This window comes from Porites lutea, chromosome 7, assembly GCF_958299795.1.
Source record: "Porites lutea chromosome 7, jaPorLute2.1, whole genome shotgun sequence".
Taxonomy (NCBI): Eukaryota; Metazoa; Cnidaria; class Anthozoa; order Scleractinia; family Poritidae; genus Porites; species Porites lutea.
This window is the reverse complement of record NC_133207.1, coordinates 33,383,379-33,403,378: the sequence shown is the minus strand read 5'-3', so window position 1 is coordinate 33,403,378 and position 20,000 is coordinate 33,383,379. Positions and strand designations below refer to the sequence as shown.

The following is a 20,000-nucleotide window of genomic DNA, read 5'->3' as shown; positions in this document are numbered from 1 at the left end:
TCACATGGTCCTTTGCAGTCGCCGGATCGGCGAAACAAGTTTAATCAATTAATCGTCAAAAACAGGATAACAGTACAAGAAGAAAAGAATGGACAACGAAAAAGCAAAGAGAATTAGAAATGCCCACAGAGCTTTTGTGGAGAAAACGATGGAAGGTGTGACGAGGATTTTAGTCGAGCAAACTGCCGATCACGTGTAAGATTCATCAAGGGAAAAACTTATGGGACTGAAATTCACCCTCAATGAAAGGCTAGAAACTATCCAAAAGCTGGACGAAACAATTCTGGAAAATAGTAAGGGGAGAGACATTGAGAAAGAAGTCGAGGATTGTGGTGAGTTTTGTGCAAAAGTTTACCGTATTTTGGCTAGAATTGACTTGAGTTTAGAGGATGCTAAAAATAGCGCACACGTGGGAACTTCACCAAGCTTCAGTCAAATTAATAACAATGTCAAAAGCAATGAGGGCGCGAAAGTGAAGCTACCTAAACTAGAACTAAAGTCATTTTCAGGCAACTACGAGGAATGGCAGAGTTTTTGGGACACTTTCGAATCTGCGGTTAACAGAAACACTGACATTTCAAGAATCCAAAAATTCACCTATTTGAAGAGTTGTGTGACAGGCGCAGCCGAATCTGCAATTACTGGGTTGCCACTCACCGAAGATAATTACGAAACTGCCATTGATATACTTAGAGATAGATTTGGTAAACCACAGCTGTTGATTTCTAACCACATGGACGCTTTGTTGAAATTGCCAATAGTCAGTTCAGTGCATGAAACGAAGAAACTCCGTGATTTGTTTGACAAGATTGAGATAAACATTCGAAGTTTGAAGGCACTAGGCATCGAATCAGAGTCCTTTGGAAATTTATTAGTTCCAGTTGTAATGGAGAAAATTCCCTCAGAGTTGAGATTAATCATCAGTCGCAAGTTTGGCAGTAAAGAAACTTGGGACCTTGATGTCCTGTTAAATGCACTGAAATCTGAGTTGGAGGCAAGAGAAAGGTGTAATGCAGTGAAAACAAGTAGTCCAACCAATTCTAACCCTAGATTTGACCAGCATAAGGGAAGATTCAAACAGCCCCTTTCCTCATCTGCACTTTATGCGGGCAGTGAAGAATGTACTCTGCAATGTGTCTTTTGCAAGAAAAATCACAAGTTCATCACCTGTAGAACCATTACTGAACCAAAGGCTAGAAGAACTATACTGAGACGAAGTGGCAGGTGTTTTGTTTGTTTGAAAGCAGGGCATATTACACCAGGTTGTCAGTCAAAGGCCAAATGTTTTAATTGTGGAGCTAGACATCATGTGACTATCTGTGAAAACCCTAAGAAGCCTGTCCAACCTAGTAGTTCAGGAGCTGAATTAGCATCACTTAGTAGATCTGAATCTTCCCAGGAGAGATCCAGCGATGTCAGAACATCAACAATGCATGTTGGAAGCAATAATAACTCTATACTGTTGCAGACTGCCCAAGCCTTTGTTTCTAGACCAGATAATCAAGGAACTGGAATGTATACTCAAGTCATTTTTGACTCTTGTAGCCAGAGATCTTATATAACCAGTAAGACACGTGAGCAGTTAAAATTACCTACTGTTGGTAAGAAAACCTTGCTAATCAAAACATTTGGTGACAATTCAGCAGCTGTAAAGGAATGTGACATTGTGCAATTGTGCATCAGAACAATAGATGCAATGAGTGTGTACGTCACTGCTTACGTTGTACCAGTAATATGCAGTCCAGTATCAAACCAAGAAATTCAAAGTGCAGTAGAATGCTATCCATACCTTCAAGGGCTACAGCTTGCATGTGGAGCTGTTAATGGAACAGTTAGTGTTGACTTACTAATAGGAGCAGATCACTACTGGTCTTTCTTTACTGGAGGAATTATCAGGGGAGATCCATCTGGACCTGTAGCTCTTGAGACCAAGTTGGGATGGGTACTGTCAGGACCAGCTGCAGTTCCAGCATTGACAGAGTCATGCACAGTTAACCTAAGTGCTACACATGTTTTGAAAATTGAGTCAGCTGACATCAGCCATGTGCAAGATGATTTGCAGAAATTTTGGGACTTGGAAACCTTAGGCATAAGGGACACTGAAACTTCAGTTCATGACAAGTTTTCAAATGAGATAAGATTCACTGGTGAAGGATACCAAGTCAAGCTACCATTCAAGGATAATCACCCTATGCTGTCAGATAATTATACAAATGCATCACGAAGGTTGGCAACTGTGATTAAGAAGCTTAAGACCCAACCAGAAATACTGGAACAATATGATCAAGTGATTAAGGAGCAATTAGAAAGTGGAGTAGTTGAAGAAGTGCGGCAAGATCAAGTCCTAGAACCTGGAAATGTACATTACCTCCCAGACAGGGGAGTTGTGAGACTTGACAGAGATACAACAAAGGTGAGAGTTGTATATGATGCCTCATTCAAGGTGTTTGGACCAAGCTTAAATGACTGTCTGCATGTCGGACCTTCATTAAATCCTCTTCTACTGGACATTTTGCTGAGATTTAGAGTTCATGAAGTTGCTGTAACTGCTGATATTGAGAAAGCATTTTTGAATATTGAGATTGATCCAGAACACAGAGACTTTTTACGCTTTCTATGGGTAGATGATGTCGATAAGGAATCACCTGAGATTAAGTTACTTCGCTTTACAAGAGTTGTATTTGGAGTGAATGCTAGCCCCTTCATTCTCAATGCTACTATCAGACACCATGTTAATACTTGTATGCTGAATGACAATGCATTCGCACTTGAACTTTTGAAGTCTTTGTATGTAGATGACTTCGTTTCTGGGGCCAAGGATGTGAACAATGCCTTTTCTTTGTCGAAGGAGATAAAACTCTGTCTCAAATCAGGAGGGTTCAATATGAGGAAGTGGAATAGCAACTCAGCAAGTCTTTTGCAATCCCTGAAACAAGATTCAGCCTTCGTTGGAGACTTTGCTATAAACAGTAAAGAATGTGTTCAAGAGGAAGATGAGAGTTTCTCAAAGTCAGTTTTTAAGCAAGGTACTGAGAAAGAGCAGAAGGTCTTGGGAATGCTTTGGAACCCTAAACAAGATGAACTGATCTATGACTTGAATAAGATATTGGAGGGTGTGGACGTTCAGCCAGCTACAAGGAGACTGATTCTCAGTACTGCTACGAGATTCTTTGATCCCTTGGGGTTAATATCTCCAGTTATTCTACCCTTCAAGATTAGGTTTCAAAAACTGTGCAAGGCACAAAGGGACTGGGACGAGTTAGTGGATACCGAACTCAACCAAGAGTGGTTGTCAACTTTGTCAGACCTAAGACTAGCTGGAAGAGTGAGTTTTAAAAGGTGTTATGCTGAAGGTCTCGGTGGGAATGAAGTTAAATCGCTCCAATTTCATTGTTTTGCAGATGCGTCGGAAAAGGCGTACGGAGCCGTTGTTTACATGAGAGTAGAATATGAGTCAAGAGTAGAATGTGAGGTTGTGGCGTCAAAAACCCGAGTAGCTCCGTTGGATAAGCAAACCATACCGCGTCTAGAACTGTTGTCTAACCTTACTGCGTCAAGATTGGTGAAGAGTGTGAGTCAAGCTTTAGAAAACGTTGTGAGAGTTGATGACGTAGTCAATTGGACGGATTCTCTGATTTCTTTGTGGTGGATTAGGAACGCTAATAAGGAATACAAGCAATTTGTGGAGAATCGCGTGAGCGAAATCAGACGAAATGCACCACCTGAGCAATGGAGGTACTGTCCTACGTCAGAAAACCCGGCTGACATTGCATCAAGAGGAATTAAAGCCACTGCACTCAAAGAAAGTAGGTTGTGGCTACATGGTCCAGAATTCCTGTCTAAGGAAAGTGCCTACTGGCCAGTCCAGCCTGGAAAGGTGCAAGCCAAGGAAGAGTTCTGCGAATTGAAATCAGCCAAACCTACAGTCTCCAGCTTATTGAACACGTGTACCGAAAAACAAGAAGTAAATCTGGAGAGCATCATCAATCCTGAATCCTACAGTTCCCCGACGAAGCTCATAAGGGTTACTTCACTTGTGTTGCTATTTGTCAAAAAATTGAAAAGAAGAAGGGACGGATCAAGTGATCAAGAAGAATCCTTGCAAGTGTACAAGCAAGCTGAGAAGAAGTGGATTAAACACGTTCAAAAGTGTATCCTGAACAGTGACAAGTACCAGCAAATGAAGTCGACTCTGGGACTTTATCAGGACAGTGAAGGTGTAGTCAGATGTCAAGGAAGAATAGGTCTGTCGTCGTTACCCTATGATACCAAATTTCCTGTGCTTCTGCCTAGAGAACATGTAGTAAGTATGGGAGTCGTCAAATCTCTCATTACAGGACGAGATGGTTACCACAGAGGAGCTGTTGTAAGAGTGCGTAGTGGAGATCGAATCGTGGAAATGACAAGACCCCTAAATAGGCTTTACCCTGTAGAAGTCGAATCACAAGTGCGGGAAGAGCGTCAGAACAGAAACACTGATTTCCCTATTACCTTCGTGGGAAATGCTGAACAGGAACATGTTAGTGAACATTAACATTAAGTCAAAGAACAGCAAACTCTTTTTCTTTCATTTGTTATTTTATTCGTTTCGTTGTTGATTGACCTGTGTCAATCAAGGCGGGGAGTGTGTTAGAAATTATTGCTTCATTGTGGCGGGAAAACTCGTCACGTGATCTGAAAACTGAGCTTTTTGCAAGAGTCTTGGAACTGTGTAGTCGTTCGGAGTCGTGGAGCTGATTGAGTGTGTGGATTGAGTGTAGATCATCGAATTTTACGTGAATTGATGTCGATGAATCCTTTAAGTGTAGAACAGAGTACAGAATTCTAAAATATGAACATGTGAAGAAATATGCTTTAATGGAGTGAAGAATTAAAACTACAGAGAACTGATTATATATACAACATTTGGTTACACATTCCCCCACCCCTCGGCGCTCTATCATTGTATGAACTAAAAGAAGGCCGGGTTCACGCACGCGTGCGTCTTGTTACCTTAAAACAAGAGAGAATAATCTAGCTCATTCTCTTTTGTTTAAAATCAGCTCCAATGCTCTATCTAATTAAGTATGCAATATTTGAAAATTTATTTTTTATTCGCTTTGGCAGTTTTTTCGATGTTTATCGAATGACATTGCATTAAAAGGCCTTTTTCTTCATTAACGTGTAGTTTTCTCATTGTTTTGCGTTGCAATAGTGATTTCTGAACCGTTTTTTGAGAGGACTTATGTTAGGCCTTATTTTGTTGCTATCAGACGGAGAAAGTTTGCGGCTCTATATTTTTGGTTTAAAGCGAAACTGAAACAAAAGAAATTCACTTTTAAATAGTATTCGGTAACCTCTACTTGGGAGATAAAAATCGGCCGGTTTTATTTTTCGACAGCCAAAAATCATGGGTCGTTTCTTAGGCGCAGGGCATCTTAAGTATTCTGCTTGCAGAATTTAATTTGTCTACTTGTCAGTTATTTTTGCTGTTCAGGTCTTAATAGATCCTACGTTCTGTGGCATATTCGTTTGCGGTCCTTTGTGGTTAATGTTCGTACTGGGACATTCAACCAGCCGAAAAAAATATAATGGCAAAAATTGCGGCCAGAATTACTGTTATGATAGATAGGATAATAGATGTTGCTCTGTGCATTTCCCACTTCACCTGTCGTCCATATCTTGTCTCGGATAAAAAAAATTTTACCATTTCACCTTTGATATTTTCATGCGGGAAGGCAACCTTTGGAACCTCGCAGCCCAAAAACTCACATAGCGGTTTCCAACCTTGCTTTACGTTGTACACCAACAGCTTCTCTGGTGGAACAAGCGACTTAACACGATGATTGTGCATGCGATATCGCTTACGCGAAACACAAGCTGACTTGCGGTTTGCAGAGCCAAGAATAGCGTTAATATGTGGATACAGAACGCGATCCATCTTTCTTGCGGTTGGCGATAACTTGACGCGGTAGAAATTACTCGATCTCTCCATTTCACGCAGTCTAAGATGGTTTTCTAAACTTTTAACCCAAGAAACCTCTTCTCGCTCGCTTAAAATTACTTTACTGTCAGGAAAAGCTTCCAGTATTTCCTCCCAGAAAAAGTTTCCAGGAAAATCAACGACTGCATCAGCATTTTGGAAGACTCTCTGAACATCCGGCTGGGCACCATTTTGATAAACATCGACCCAGTGGTCCAAGAAATCCAAGGTCTGCTCTTCCCAATCAAAGACCGTGAATCCAAGGTATCGCAAAGCTTTGGAGATGGATTTAGTACCAGTTTTGGGCATGCCTGCACAAATTATCTTCATAACGGTTCATCCGCTCAAGTGAAGTCGATTATCTCCTGTTTCCTAATGCCTTTGTCTTTTATCTTAATAGATATATAATATTCCACCCGGATAGTCCATCCCAGGGCGGATAAAGGTTGGGCGGTGAAACGAGCGCTCCGCTCTTCATTTAATGTGTGATGCGGAGTAGGACTGGCACGAGCGCTCTTTCCGCGCTTCCGATGCGCTTGAAGGCCGGCGAAATTTTCCTTTTTGCAAACCGGAAATCCTATTTTCTTTCTCTAATTTCAGGCTACAATGTTAAATAGATAAATTCGTTTCATAACAGTATCAATAAACAGTTTCATATGTTTTTTTCTGTACGTCTATAAGTCAAACTTGTTGGTCGTATAATGCCAAAATTTGAGTTTAATTTGAAAGTGTTGAATACCTCCTCCTTCAACTAAATATCACCTAATCGTCTTTCGCCGTTTCGTTTGCAAAAGCTTAACACTTCTTAACCTCAATTTTTACATATGTTAAAGGGGGATAAATTTTATATAACATAACAAAAAATTAGATTGATATATATTGATATAGTGGCGTTGTACTTCTTCAAACTTTGCTTCTCGGGTGCAACGCGCCATGGCGATTCGCGCAATGCGTTGCAAATCCGGCAACCGCATGTAAACAAAATTTATTGAGGTTAGTTGTAAGGTTTTTTCTCCGTTTTTCTCTCTAAAACAGAACAAGGTAAACATTAAAAACTGAGGGGAAACTAATTTTGAAGTTTTGAAGAGACAGGAAGACGTATGAGATGTTTTTTTCAAAATTAAAAAGAAGGATGATGGTGATTGAAATTACCATAATTTCACCTTGCACGAGCTGCACGCATTTATAAAATACACGTCATCTAGTTATGAAGCAAGATCTGCTGTCTTTTAGTTTTGCCATGGATGACATGGATGAGATTTTCCTTCGTGTTTTAGACAATACTTAGTTGTTTTTGTTTTGGAATAACATCGACATTGGCGAGTAGCAGAACGAAAATATAATTCAGTGGTAGAGTCATGGAAGTAATAAAAGAAACCCTTTGAAAGAGATGTTTGTCTCCTCTAACTAAACCTCCCGCAATAAATAGCAACATTTGCCTCTCGGAGACAGCGTACCAGCACAAAGGAACGAGGAAGAAGTGCAAGAAAACAAATCAAGCTGCCATAATTCAGTGACAGCGGCAGTGTCTAATGTACAAACCATACAAACCACATCGCCACCCCTGACCGAAGTCGAAAACAAGCGACATTTCTAAGCATAGTCCCAGTCCACTGCATCACACCTTTTTGCTCGGACGCGCTCGTTTCACCGCCCAACCTTTATCCGCCCTGGGGCCCGTTTCTCGAAAGTCCCGATAATTAACGTGCCCGGTAAGCGTCTCCGTTTACATTAAAGATCGAGGTTTCAATAGTTTTGCATCTAGCATGATAAAACTATCAGTTAGTGAAACAAAATGGAGTAGTTTGCTAGCCAGGACCCGCGCTCTTTTTCTTTATATTTCGATCTGAATATTTGATTTCGGGCCCGAAAAGTTACCGGGACTTTCGAGAAACGGGCCCCTGGTCCATCCCAAGCTTAACCTTAAAGCTTAACCTTCACCGGCGAAAAATGTCTGCGCATGCTCTACTAAAAATGACACGTGATCTATTTCGCGCAATGTCATTGGCTCTGAGGCAAAAATGCCGATTGAGATGAAAAAAATAATGGCTGTTTTTTTTGACAGTGATAGCGTTGTGGTTTTCTTGCCATAGTAAGAGATCAAAAAACATTTTGGTGAAAGTTTTGAGTGGAATGTTTTCTCTAGAAAATGTAGCGCCTTGGAAACGGCGGACAAACCCATTGGTGGGTATTTGTCGGAGATATTGGCTTTGCAATCGCCGGCATGGGTGCGAAAGGCATGCCAAAAAGGTGGGTAATTTTGACTTTCTATGCTTACTGTTAGTTTCGTGCACATCGGTACAACAGGAAATTGTAAAGAAGTGAAAGAAAAATTATTGGGCTTTGTTATGTATATAAATTAGCTTGTACCGCTGTGCACGGAAGCGGCAGTTGTGTTAAACGTGTGGACCGTTTTCGTACCAAATATCGACTTGCATCTTTGAAGTTCAGGGACCCTCTGGAAGTCTAGTTCAGTGTATCCTCAAACATTCGAATTTTTATTTATTAAGCTTCGCTGGCATTTTATGCTCAGGTTAAAGTTTCTCGCCCCACAGTCCAACACAAGAGAAAATTGAAAGGTACAGCTGGTGGAGGGCCGTTTGAGCAACAGAATAATAATCATTATAATTATAATTAATAGGAAGACCGCTAAATCTAAATCAGCGCGTTTTCTCTTTAGAATGTGTGTCAAATGGGACACGATTTTGATCGATCGAAACTGAAAAAAATAGTATTTTCCCTAGGGACCGTTCATGCATTATGCGTGCACAAAGTTGTTTTTTTTAAGTGAGAACAAAAATGGCCCTATCATGTTTGGCACCTTATATTACAATTTAAACTATTTCCTGAACGTTTGCTGGAAGTTATTCTGTACTTGTACTTAGACATCTTTTTTAATCAGCCATGGCATTAATGTTTTCAGGTGGATTGTTCCATAATAATTTGCCCCTCTGTATTTCACTTAGAATTCTTTGGATGTTAATCTATGTATACGTGTATGTTGTGCACAGTTAATTTTGTATCTCAGCATAAATATTATTTTTTCTTTTATTTTTAGCATACATTGCCATACACAAAAAGAACAGAAAATTATAAATTAACTGCAATAATGACAGCCCTGAAAAGGGATGGTTATATCTCTGTAGAGCAATCCTTGGAGTTATTATTATTTTTTTACACCAGCATACTTGCCCTCTTTGGGTCACAGAAGATTGCTAGCATTGGGGGTTTACCTGTACTGTGTATTTATTAATTGTGATTGAGTACTTTTAAGTTTTATAATATGTATACGCATAATCAGTTCTTGTTTTGCCAAAAAATGCTTTCCAAAATATGGGTTTTCTTATTTACGATGTCAGCTAGAGCCAAAAATTGGCACATCATGCTGGTTAGTTTCAGCCGGTGAGAAATTTGGTACATCAAGTACAAACTTGTCCAGTTTTCAATTCCAAACCTTTGTCAAATTCATGGTTACATGACTGATGCATGCACAGCAAAACATTAATTTTTGACATTGTTTCATTTTCTTCAACAAAAGACCAATTTACATAACTTAAAAAAAGGGTAAGAAAATACATGTAACTTAAAAATAATATACATTTCCTTTCTTTAAGTTCCATCATGAGGTCACATAGTATTACATCTTTCTGATTGTTGAGTGTTGGATTTTCTTTTGTGCATGTATCAAATTCATCCATGAATTGGCTCACGGGAGGCAATGTCTATGATCGATAAGAGTGCAGTCAGACCCTTCAAAAGTATTATTGTACACTGTAGCCAGTTTCAAATAGTAAGTTGTTCGTAATTAAATTTTTATACCATCTGGAATAAGATAAAAAGAACTGCTGGTAAATGAAGTTATAAGCACCACTTTATGAACAGCTCATTATTACAGACAGTTTTCTTTGTCCAGAGAGAACCCAAACAGTGTATTAGCTAAGAAATAATAATTTAGATGTACATGTAGTAACACTGTATTAGCTTATAAGATAGTTATCTTGAGGTGTAACTGTCGCATCCGACTCGCCTGACAAGCAAGCATTTGACACTGGCAATGTTAACGATCTCTGATTCAAATCCCTTGTAAAACGAATCATAAAGAAACAGGAACACAGGTTCTTACATCTTATGTTATTGGCTACTACAGCATAAATGCAACTTAGAATTATTCCATAATACAGCATTTGAGTTCACTGTGTCCAGTCTTTGGGTCGTAGTAAAAGGGGACTGCTCTACAATGTACACTGTAGCTGTAAGCAAAGTACCAAGCTTTTTGAGAAAAATCCACTTTTCAGCATAAAACAACCAAATCTGGCTATTTAATGCAAAATCAGGTGAAAAAGTCAGCAAAAGGCGATTTGTAGGTTTTTTGATTAAGGGATAGGTAGCATGATGGTCATGGACCGCTTGCATGTGTATATCCAACAGTGTTTATTTACTGTGCAATATCAGGGCTGTCAAAACGTTTTTAAGTAGCAGGCTCATAATAAAATAATAGTAGGCGGCTTTGGAACTTGCACCAAAGGATTTTGTTAGAGTCTCAGTAATGTCCCAGACCTTCCATGACATTGCACCGTTCTAATGTTTCACAGATCTAATTACTGTTTAAATATGCATTCAATGTGATTCAAACCTGGGAAAAACCTTACAGGAGTTTAAAGTTTGGAGTAAACTTTTAGTCTTCATGAAATTTTAGTTGGATCATGTTGATGAATGCAGTTGTGTAGGATATGCAGTTTCCTATTATGATCTTCTGTCAGAATTATGAGAGAACTCTCAAATACAGATCTCATTCAAACATTATAGTTTCATTGTAATTATCATTTGTTTCTTTTCCTATAAACTTCTCATCAGGTCTACATTTTGCATGAATTTAATGTTACAGTGAAGTATTTTTCACTTTGTTTTTTTATATGAAGTTGAGTTTCTTCTTAGTTGTTGGCTAAGGCAGTGTTGAAGTAGTGACATGCTAACATACTTTATTGTTCATTTCTCTTCAGAAAAGATTGATTGATCCTGAATCAAACAAAGTGCAGCTTCACAAACAAGATTTTTGAAGAACAAATGTGTATTCAAGCAAAGTATATGTCCCTGACAGTGTCAATAAAATTTATTAATGGAAAGATCTGGGTTTTTACTCCTTTGTAGCACTTTTGACTACTCATCACTTTTCTAACCTATATAGTAAAAAGATCATGTAGTATAATCAGTATTTTTTCCAACTAACATATTTGCAATCAAAGTTCTCTTCTTTTATATATAGTATTGCCCTAATTTTAAAAATTTCATTATCTTATTCAGATCAAGCACAGTAACCATTGAAAAGAAAAAAAGAAAAAAAAAACCTGCTCGGTCATAGACGGCTTTAAAGTTTTGATATTAAAATATCAATGAAAAGAACATGAATGCAGACACTACAGTTCATTTAGCTCATGTTCAAGCTTTTTTTATAAATTAGAAAGTCTAGATTGCTGGAGAAGACATAATTTTGCTTTATCTTTTCGGTAAAAAAAGTAATAAAATAACTTCCAGGTGTCTAAGCAATTTCAAAGGACCCATAGTGTCTTATTTCTCTGCTGCATAGAGCTGTGAACAAAGGCCGTTCTTTCTAGTGACCCGGCTTTCATCTAAAATATTGTTGTCCTTCGTGATCGTGAAGAGTGCAAAGTTGAATCCGGTAAACCGGCCAAAACGCGAGCATCGCAGGGAACGAATCCCATAGGAATAGGTGAAAAAGGATAATAAAAAGTCTAGGCTATTCTAAAAATATCCGTATATGCATTTGCAACTCATATTAAGCCGCAATTTCACTTCTTTCCACTGGAATAAACAAACGATGAATGTATTGCCGCCATTTTGAATTTGGCAGTGTCACGTGGTCGCGCGTCGACCAATCAGACAATTTTCGCCGGTGAAAGCTTAACCGCGGTCAAACGCACGAGCATGCGCAATGCACTCGTACCCGGTCGCCGGCCGCGAAAATTTAATTGAAACCATTGCAGAAACCGGCGTCACGCGAAAAAAAGTTGAACGACGGTGAGAAATTTGCTAAAGTTAAGCGAAATACTGAAAAGTGAAGGTTTTTGTTTTTACAGTTGATAGTTCGATAATTTTTCTTTCTTCACCAAGTTCACTAAATTTTTTCGACATTCACTAAAAAAGTTCTTCGTGGTAAAAGAGCCGACATGCGAAAGCTTGTCGTCGCCGAGATTTGTTTACTGTCGCTGATGCTGAGCGTGACCACCGGAAGCAGATGTGTAAAGGAAGAGAGAACACGGACAGGAAAAAAAGTGTAGTCAACAGCAGCTCAGAAGAGTGGATAAAGCGTTATCGAGAGCTGGAGATATACCGGAGGGATCGTGGATTTGTTTAAGCCACAGAAATTTGATACTTGCCGAGGACAAACGCTGCTCCTGCCCATCTTCGTGGGGACACGGTAAAAGCTTATCAAAACATCCGATCCCTGACAGGCTGTATAGAGTATTTGACGAGGTGGGCAGAAACAGCGTTACCGAATACAAACCTGGGTCAAACTGGTGTAATAAATGCAGAGTCCTCGCAGATAAAGAATTCGCGTCCCACCCCATGTTCACTCCGAGGAAGCAAAAAAAAGTGACATCAGAAAATAAGGTAAAGCACACTAAATAACATTATAATTTCATCAATTTTAATTCGCTGTCTTCTTTTAAAAATAATAATAATAACAATTTATTCTAAACCAGATGGACAAATAATATAAACAAAAATATTTTTCTATAGGAAAATGTAATGAACCAGCCAACACCACAGAAAAACAAGGACATTCAGCAAACGTCAAGTTCTCAAAAAGGTTAAGTACAGAAGAAACTTTCCTGAGTAAAATCAGAAAATTTACATCCCTCTCTCTTTCAACTCATTAAGCCCAATGCCCAATGTTTTTATCTCTCAAAAGATTTTCCAACATCACATAACATGATTTAAATCAAGTGCTAATAAAATTAACATTGAAGAAATTTATATTTTTTAGAGCCTTCGTTTGAGAAAATGATGGAGACATTTCAGAAGGCCCTCAGCAGCCACTATGAAAATAGTGGCCAACCATTATACAATGCAGAAGATATGAGGAAGTTTTCCAGGCTTGTTTGATGTCCTCCTCAGTTCAATTCTTCGAGACGACTCCAGGCTGTCAGAAGACAGGAAAACATTGCAGGAGCAAAGAACAGTTGCTCTTCTCCATATTATGACATATTTTAGGTATCTGGCAAGGAATGAAATAGAAAACAATGCTGACCTCTAATGAGATCATGGGGTAAAAAAAAAATTCTTATTTTGTTGTTCATCTTGTCTAGATCCCAGAAGTCATGTCCCTTGCAAAAAGACCTGGGTCTGTACATGCACCAACATGGCCTTTCAAGAGCTGGCTTGAACAATGGCCCTATCTTTGGCTTTTCAGTAGCACCAAGATCAATTGATAGGCACAACATCAACTTATGGCAGCAGTATCCAAGCTTGTTAAAGCAAAAAATAGAACAGTCAGTTAAGGTGCAACTGAATATGTAAATACCTGATAACTTTTATTAAGTACAAATCCATTTCTAAAATAAAATAAATTGAAAGCATACAAAAATGTAGGCTACACAGTAATGTTTTAAAACAGCCAAACCACTGGAATCAGGGTGCCTTATTATTCATATTAAATGAAAGAAAATTTACAAATACTACAACAATTTTTAGAATGACAAATTTAATATTGTTTGATAACCTGAACACTTTAGTGGCATTTAATGTATGATTATCTACTGACAACTCAGTAAGAGGTTAAAGAAATTGGACTATCACATATAAGAAGGTAGCCTGTGAACAGGCTCTTTGTTTGGGGAAAGGCAAGATTTTTTCACCCTTCCTTAAACAGAGAGCCTGTTCACAGACTAATAAGAATGTAACATGATAACAACTTGATTACTATGTTCAAAACATATCTACTAACTATTACGACTATTCATTCATGATTGTATTTTATTAGGAAGGTACTTCTATGATTCTCCTCTTGGATGATTTTCATAATATTCACACAATCAGAATGCCAGACAACCTGAAATTGTCTAAAGCAACACACATGGCTTCTGTTCTACTGGACATTCACCTGGAAATACCAGCTGTAAAAAAACCCAACGCACAGTGTGTCCACAGTGTTTTGAAAATTACTTTCAGAGGGCAGGAGACTGTTTGAAGAGGTGGTATTGTAAAAAGATACATACAAGAACTGTTCACAGAAAGTCTTAAAAGTCACCACCACTCATTTCTAACCTCTCTTCCCCAACAATGTCAGCAGCTGAAGGCTAAAGATATACAAAAACAGATCAAACAGTTCAGGTGTTTATTAAGAGTTTCACGTTTTCTCTTTTCCCACAACTGTCCAGTTTAACAGGGTTTCATAGCTGTGGTGGGTAAAATCGCAGTGAATGCCTAAACTGTAATAGCATTTGAACCATGAAGAAAACAAATTATGTCTTCTTTTGCCAAGTTGATTTGGTTTGCATGAATTGTTTGGTACAAAAAAACAATAAAAAAAAAACACTAACACTCCCAACTGGACTAACTGGAAATACACTACATGTACATGTGCTCTTGTACTATGTATGTTCCAGAAACCCAGTAGGTAATGACTTATTTTTCTCTACACAATAGACCTGCATTATGTATGCATTATATAAAGTCTTAAATTGCGATCATGGTGCACAAGTAACAATATTTTTACTTTCATTTCTAGAGTATACAATGGCATGGCACAAGATGAACTTCTTACCCTGAGCACTTGCGTTTTAATAGACGAATTCGAGGCAGGCTTGAAAAGCATGGAGGATTACAAGGCCGCACTTAACCATACATTCCATTCTGCTCTTCCCCTTCATGATTTCTGTAAATTATTTGTTATTCCACTGCCTGGAGATTGGCCAACCTGGTATACACCAAAAAAATAATTGCTCAGCTACCAGAAACTAGTTCCCAAGAACACCCTTATTTGTCCCTTATTCCAGAACAAGGACCTTTTCATGTCTGCTTAAATATAAATGAGGATGTCATTAAAAGCCACCACATAGTTTTTGCAAGACTTTATAAGGAGGTTTTTGCCAGTGACTTCCCACTTAAACCAAAACCCTTTCGAACAAGCCTCATTATTACAGGAACCTTGTGTGGATGGTTGTTAATCAGACATAAAGTCCTGGCCAAATTCAAGTTCTGCAAAGATATTGAATTTCTGTACCTGGTTAATTTACTTGAAGAAATTTTGCCACTGGTCTTTTTTCAATATGACAGCATTTTTTGCTCTGGTAATCTGGAACTGTACATAAATGTCATGATTCGTCTAGCCATTATTTTCATTATCTGGGAGCGACATCATTATGACAGATCTACTCTAAGATCAACTTTCCTGCCTACTATAACTTTAAAGAGCAATGGCTATCAATAATAACAGAAAAGAAGGTAGAAATCTGGCATTCATTGTTACGAAATCACATTTCAAGACATTACAGTGGTGATGAGATACATGACACAGCAATTTCTCTGGCTGCTTCTGACACTGCTAGGAAATTTCATTCTTCCTGTGTGAGGCCATACACCAGAGGTCAATCGGAAAAAAACATGAAACTTGTGGCAGGTAATGTGTTTCACAACTGCAAGGGACAACTGTATCTAGCTTTATTATTCCCTTTTCAAAAGAAAAGCGATACATTTTTTAAAAACTTAATCAACTACAACTTTCTCTTTCGTCTTAATTCCAATTTATTCCAGAAAAGACATCGTTTAAAACTAAGTTGAAGAAAAACCAATCACCCATTAACCTTAAGAATGACATTGACAGTGGAAGTCTTAGATCTTAATGCAGGCAGTGACAATGAAAATTTCTTCCTCATTGTTTTTACCGTAACATTATTTAAGATATTTAATGCTGTTTGTATATTCTAGTGTTGCCTCTTGAAAACCAATTTTGCAGATATTAATGGAGCTTCATTTAAAAATTCCCATAGTCTTACTCTCTCCTAGAAACTCTTGACCAATGATTTTGGTAGATACACCATAACATGCAGATATTTTACAGTGTATGAGTTGCATAGTTCTTTTTTAAACCCCACAAAAACAAAAACACAAAGATACAGGTTGCTGTCATTCTAGACCATGGCCACAAATTTATACTGAAAAAAAACTTGCATGGCTATAGACATGTATTGTCTTGATTTGCCTCACTTAATGTGAACTTCTAAAACTTATACAGGCAAAGTTGCTGAGGTGCTTTTGAAATTATTCCAGGATGTTGCTCAAAATATTGGAAAGTCTAAGAAGGTAAGTATCTGCATCATTTTGTAACTCTACACATAAATCTTCTTCTTGTTTGAATTGAATAGATGAAAGCGAAGTTATTTAGATTTCAACGGATAAGCCGCATAAATGTCACCTCATCAATACCTAAGCACACAAGCACACAGGTGAAGAAAATGGATGATGAAAGCTCAGCTTAAAGAAGCAGCAAACTAACAAGGCTAACTCTCGATATTACAAAATATAAGAAGTGAAAAAATTATTATTAACAGTTCATATTTTATCCTTCAGCTAAAAAAAACATGGCAAACCTAATGAAAATGTGATAAAGTTAAATAAAATTAATACTGTTCTACTATGAAGATTAATGGAGGAATCATTAAAGCTTGACTATCACTGTCTTATTCTTAATATTTCTTAAAACTATCTTCTGTGTTTGACAGAAACATTATTTTTGTTACACAGGTTACAGACAACCCTTCCAGTCAAAGTCAAAACAAAAGACAAAAATTCCATCTTCAAACATTCAATGAAATTGTTGGTACAAAGTCTCTTCCTCTTTCGTACAAACATCTGGATAGCAACCCACAGTATCCAAATCCAGCCATTTTATGCGACTACAGCAACTGTGCTGTAACTCAAGACACTGACCAATTTGTAAGACTAGCTTGCTGCCACACTTTCCACCAAGAATGTTACCTTCGAAATAACTCTAACTGTCCAATCTGTACTAAGCCTCTGTTAAAGAAAGTAGCCATGCTGGCTGATACTTTTAATCTCAGTTTACTAACACCTACTAAATCGTCGTCATCAACTACCAATGCAGAAACATCCAACTTATCCTCTGAAGAGCCTGACACAGAATTAACTCCTAACAATTCAAGACAACCTATTTTCTATGAATCCGATGAATGGGAACAGTTTGTAGATCATGCTTTAGCTAATGTCACTGTCCCACAACCTCCAAGTTTAAGAGTACAAGGACAACAACAAGAATGTTAACAGCAACATCCACGGCCGTTAACAAAACCAGGATCGGATTGCTTGGATCGGATCGGATCGGATCGGACTCCGGATCGGATCGGATCGGATCGGATTACGGATCGGACTAGTGTCTTCGCTTTTGGTGCAGAAGAATTATTTTGACAAAAGCTGCTTTAACAATGACACAGGTGGCTCGGAATAAGAAAGCCGAGTTCTCACAACGTGAGTCTAACCGGTTCGACTCGGATTTTTTCTTCCGAGCCGCCTGTGTCACTAATACCAAAAAAATAGTTTCTCATGTATCACCAGGCTTAAAATTCACCATCAGCTTTAAAATCATCGCAAAGAATTATTTTCAACTGAACTGCACTGGGAAATTTTCTGTTGCATAACTTCATACGATTACAATTCCAAAAAGAGGCTTGGTCACGTGACGTCTCCCGAATCGAAGATGGCGGACAGAGATGTACGTATCTCTCATTGCAATGATTTTGTTTTTCTTTTCATCTCCACTCTCTTCTGAATTGGTCTTCTTTCTCACTGAGCTTGGATTGAATGCTTCTTTTCAGAGGAGACGATTAAGAAAATCGCGGTAATAAGCAAGGTACGATAGCGACGACTTGTTGTCAATAAGCGAATGACATCTTAAATGTCACCTCCGTTCAAGTAGGCTCAGAAAATAACGAGATCACTTTACAATAAAAAAAAAGAAAAGAAACACTAAATTAGTTACAGAAGATTGTATACATACTCTTCTCTCCGCCATCTTCATTCCGGGGGATGTCACGTGACCATTTTGGCGGGAATTTAAGGCGAATTGTCAGTCCGATCCGATCCGATCCGATCCGGAGTCCGATCCGATCCACAATCCGATCCGATCCGAGCAATCCGATCCGGGTTTTGTTAACGGCCAACATCCACAGCAGCCACACTGCCAAGACCAAGGAGTCAATCACCAAGCGCAACAAGCAAATCAAAACATCAACATGATCACATCAGTGAACAGTGCAGGCAGCAAATTCCTTTTTTTTCCACAGTCTGTTTCGCAGGCTACTATGAATGGCAGGAGGGGGTCAAACGCTTGCACTTTCATTGCATTGTACTTGGCAAAAAGTTATCATGCCAACATAGGACACCTACCACCCCCAACACAAATTTCACCTGTGTGGGCTGCTGTTGTGATGTCCTGCATCATTCAGGGAAATTCCACACATGACACTTTAACTGGGGGAAGAGCAATTAATTTTGCTGTTGATGACGCTGTCCAACATCTTAGACAAAACTTTGGACAAATTCAAATGCAAGATTCGTTTGACATCACATTAACCAGTGAAGATATAAATGTACCCCAGTCATCAGCAGCATTTTACCTCCAACGTTTAACTCAAGAAGCTAATCTATCTGCAATTCTTATTATCACCGATATGACAATTTGTTTTGTTGCACATGGAGCAAATATTGTGATGTTCGACAGCCACTTGCATGGTAATTTTGGAGCTCTTATTGCCAGTACAACTGTTGAAAACACCGAGAATTTCTTGAAGGCAGTGAAAGCGATGATAAGCCCAAACTACAACATGTGCTCCTTAACATTTGTTAAGTTTGCTTAATTTTCAATAAGCTTACATGTAAGTTTAAGTTTTAAGTTTTCCGGGATTTAAAACATAGGTTTATTTGATGAAATCAGAAATGACATTAATAACTATTATCGTCAGATTTTGCTTGTTCTTATTACAGACCTTAACTCTTTGCGAGAAAATGTGAGCTAATTTGATGTAAAAAGTTAGAACAAGCTTTCATCTGTCATGAAAGAGAACCATGAAATGTATATACGAGTTCATCAACGAGAGCAACCAAACAATGTTGTATTTTGCAGAACAAGCCAGAACCTAAAGTCTATGGTTAGTATTCAATCAAATAACCAAGTATTCATTCAAGCATGTGTTAGTATAAAAGTATTATATAATACAATCTTAAGGTTAGATTTTTCAGCCAACACAATTTGCATCCACTGCGCACTATGGTAGGCGGAATGGTGCAAAATTCAACGAATCAAAATCACTACCAACATCAACAACCAATCTGCAGTTCAACATTTTTTTTCTACATCAACAATAAAATCCGTCCAACTTCAACGATTAATATAATAATCAACCATCGAAATATGCCTAATTCAACAACTAGAGAAAATCAACATCAACAAAAATTCCTCTTTTCTTCAACGACGATTTGCCTCACAACCAACGTCGGACATCGACTTCAATAACAAAACACGTTCAACAATTTGGGGACGAACGACTGGCTATGGTCGAGGGAGGTTGGGACCCAGGAATTCTAATCATGGGGCTTGCTGGGAAATAGATGCAACCAAATGCAAAGTGTCGGGTGGAACTTCTTTTTTACAGATTTGGAACAGTTAGTCTTAGTTTATGAGCAATTGTAGCCTGGGGTATCAGGTGTTTCTGGAGGAAAGGAGGAAAGATGGAAGCGAAAAAGGGAGAGAGCTGAAGGAGCGAAACGCCTGACACAGATGCTTTTACTGGAGCCTTCCACCCCCACACAGCTTGATTCGATACCATCCAATCAAAATCACTTCCGGTCATTGGGTTGTCAACTTCAAAAAGCTCACCTAAAATAAATCTCACCTTACTGTCCGGTCGACTTCCGGTGCTTGTGTTGCTACGATTTCGCTTTCTTCTGAAACCTCCAATGAGGTCGAATACTTGCAATGGAAAACCTGCCGTTTTTGAGGAGT

The 20,000-nt window shown here is 38.4% G+C and overlaps 4 protein-coding genes and 1 pseudogene across 4 annotated transcripts; 4 read left to right on the top strand and 1 right to left on the bottom strand.

The window, feature by feature from the left end:
• The first annotated feature begins 220 nt into the window (after positions 1-220).
• LOC140944824 (uncharacterized) lies at positions 221-4,534 on the top strand. Its single transcript, XM_073393927.1, has one exon. The coding sequence runs from the start codon at positions 221-223 to the stop codon at positions 4,532-4,534; it is 4,314 nt and encodes a 1,437-aa protein (XP_073250028.1).
• Positions 4,535-5,548: 1,014 nt separating this feature from the next.
• LOC140944823 (uncharacterized) lies at positions 5,549-6,292 on the bottom strand. Its single transcript, XM_073393926.1, has one exon. It carries the CDS (start codon positions 6,290-6,292, stop codon positions 5,549-5,551), a length of 744 nt encoding a protein of 247 aa, XP_073250027.1.
• A 5,620-nt stretch (positions 6,293-11,912) lies between these two features.
• LOC140944822 (uncharacterized) lies at positions 11,913-13,501 on the top strand. Its single transcript, XM_073393924.1, has 4 exons — positions 11,913-11,998; positions 12,226-12,609; positions 13,100-13,195; positions 13,291-13,501. The coding sequence occupies exons 1-4, from the start codon at positions 11,913-11,915 to the stop codon at positions 13,499-13,501; spliced, it is 777 nt and encodes a 258-aa protein (XP_073250025.1).
• Positions 13,502-14,021: 520 nt separating this feature from the next.
• Positions 14,022-15,413, top strand: LOC140944821 (uncharacterized; annotated as a pseudogene).
• A 56-nt stretch (positions 15,414-15,469) lies between these two features.
• LOC140944820 (uncharacterized) lies at positions 15,470-17,263 on the top strand. The gene is made up of 3 exons (XM_073393923.1): positions 15,470-15,602; positions 16,218-16,285; positions 16,727-17,263. The coding sequence occupies exons 1-3, from the start codon at positions 15,587-15,589 to the stop codon at positions 17,261-17,263; spliced, it is 621 nt and encodes a 206-aa protein (XP_073250024.1). The 5' UTR covers positions 15,470-15,586.
• Positions 17,264-20,000: the final 2,737 nt, after the last annotated feature.

Coding starts and splice junctions, on each gene's coding strand:
- LOC140944824 (XM_073393927.1), top strand. CDS start 221: ATGGGACTGAAATTCACCCTCAATGAAAGGCTAGAAACTATCCAAAAG.
- LOC140944823 (XM_073393926.1), bottom strand. CDS start 6,292: ATGAAGATAATTTGTGCAGGCATGCCCAAAACTGGTACTAAATCCATC.
- LOC140944822 (XM_073393924.1), top strand. CDS start 11,913: ATGCACTCGTACCCGGTCGCCGGCCGCGAAAATTTAATTGAAACCATT. Junction 11,999..12,225: donor CGAAAAAAAGTTGAACGACG/GTGAGAAATTTG, acceptor AGATGTGTAAAG/GAAGAGAGAACACGGACAGG. Junction 12,610..13,099: donor AAGGTAAAGCACACTAAATA/ACATTATAATTT, acceptor TGTCCTCCTCAG/TTCAATTCTTCGAGACGACT.
- LOC140944820 (XM_073393923.1), top strand. Junction 16,286..16,726: donor ATATTGGAAAGTCTAAGAAG/GTAAGTATCTGC, acceptor TTTGTTACACAG/GTTACAGACAACCCTTCCAG.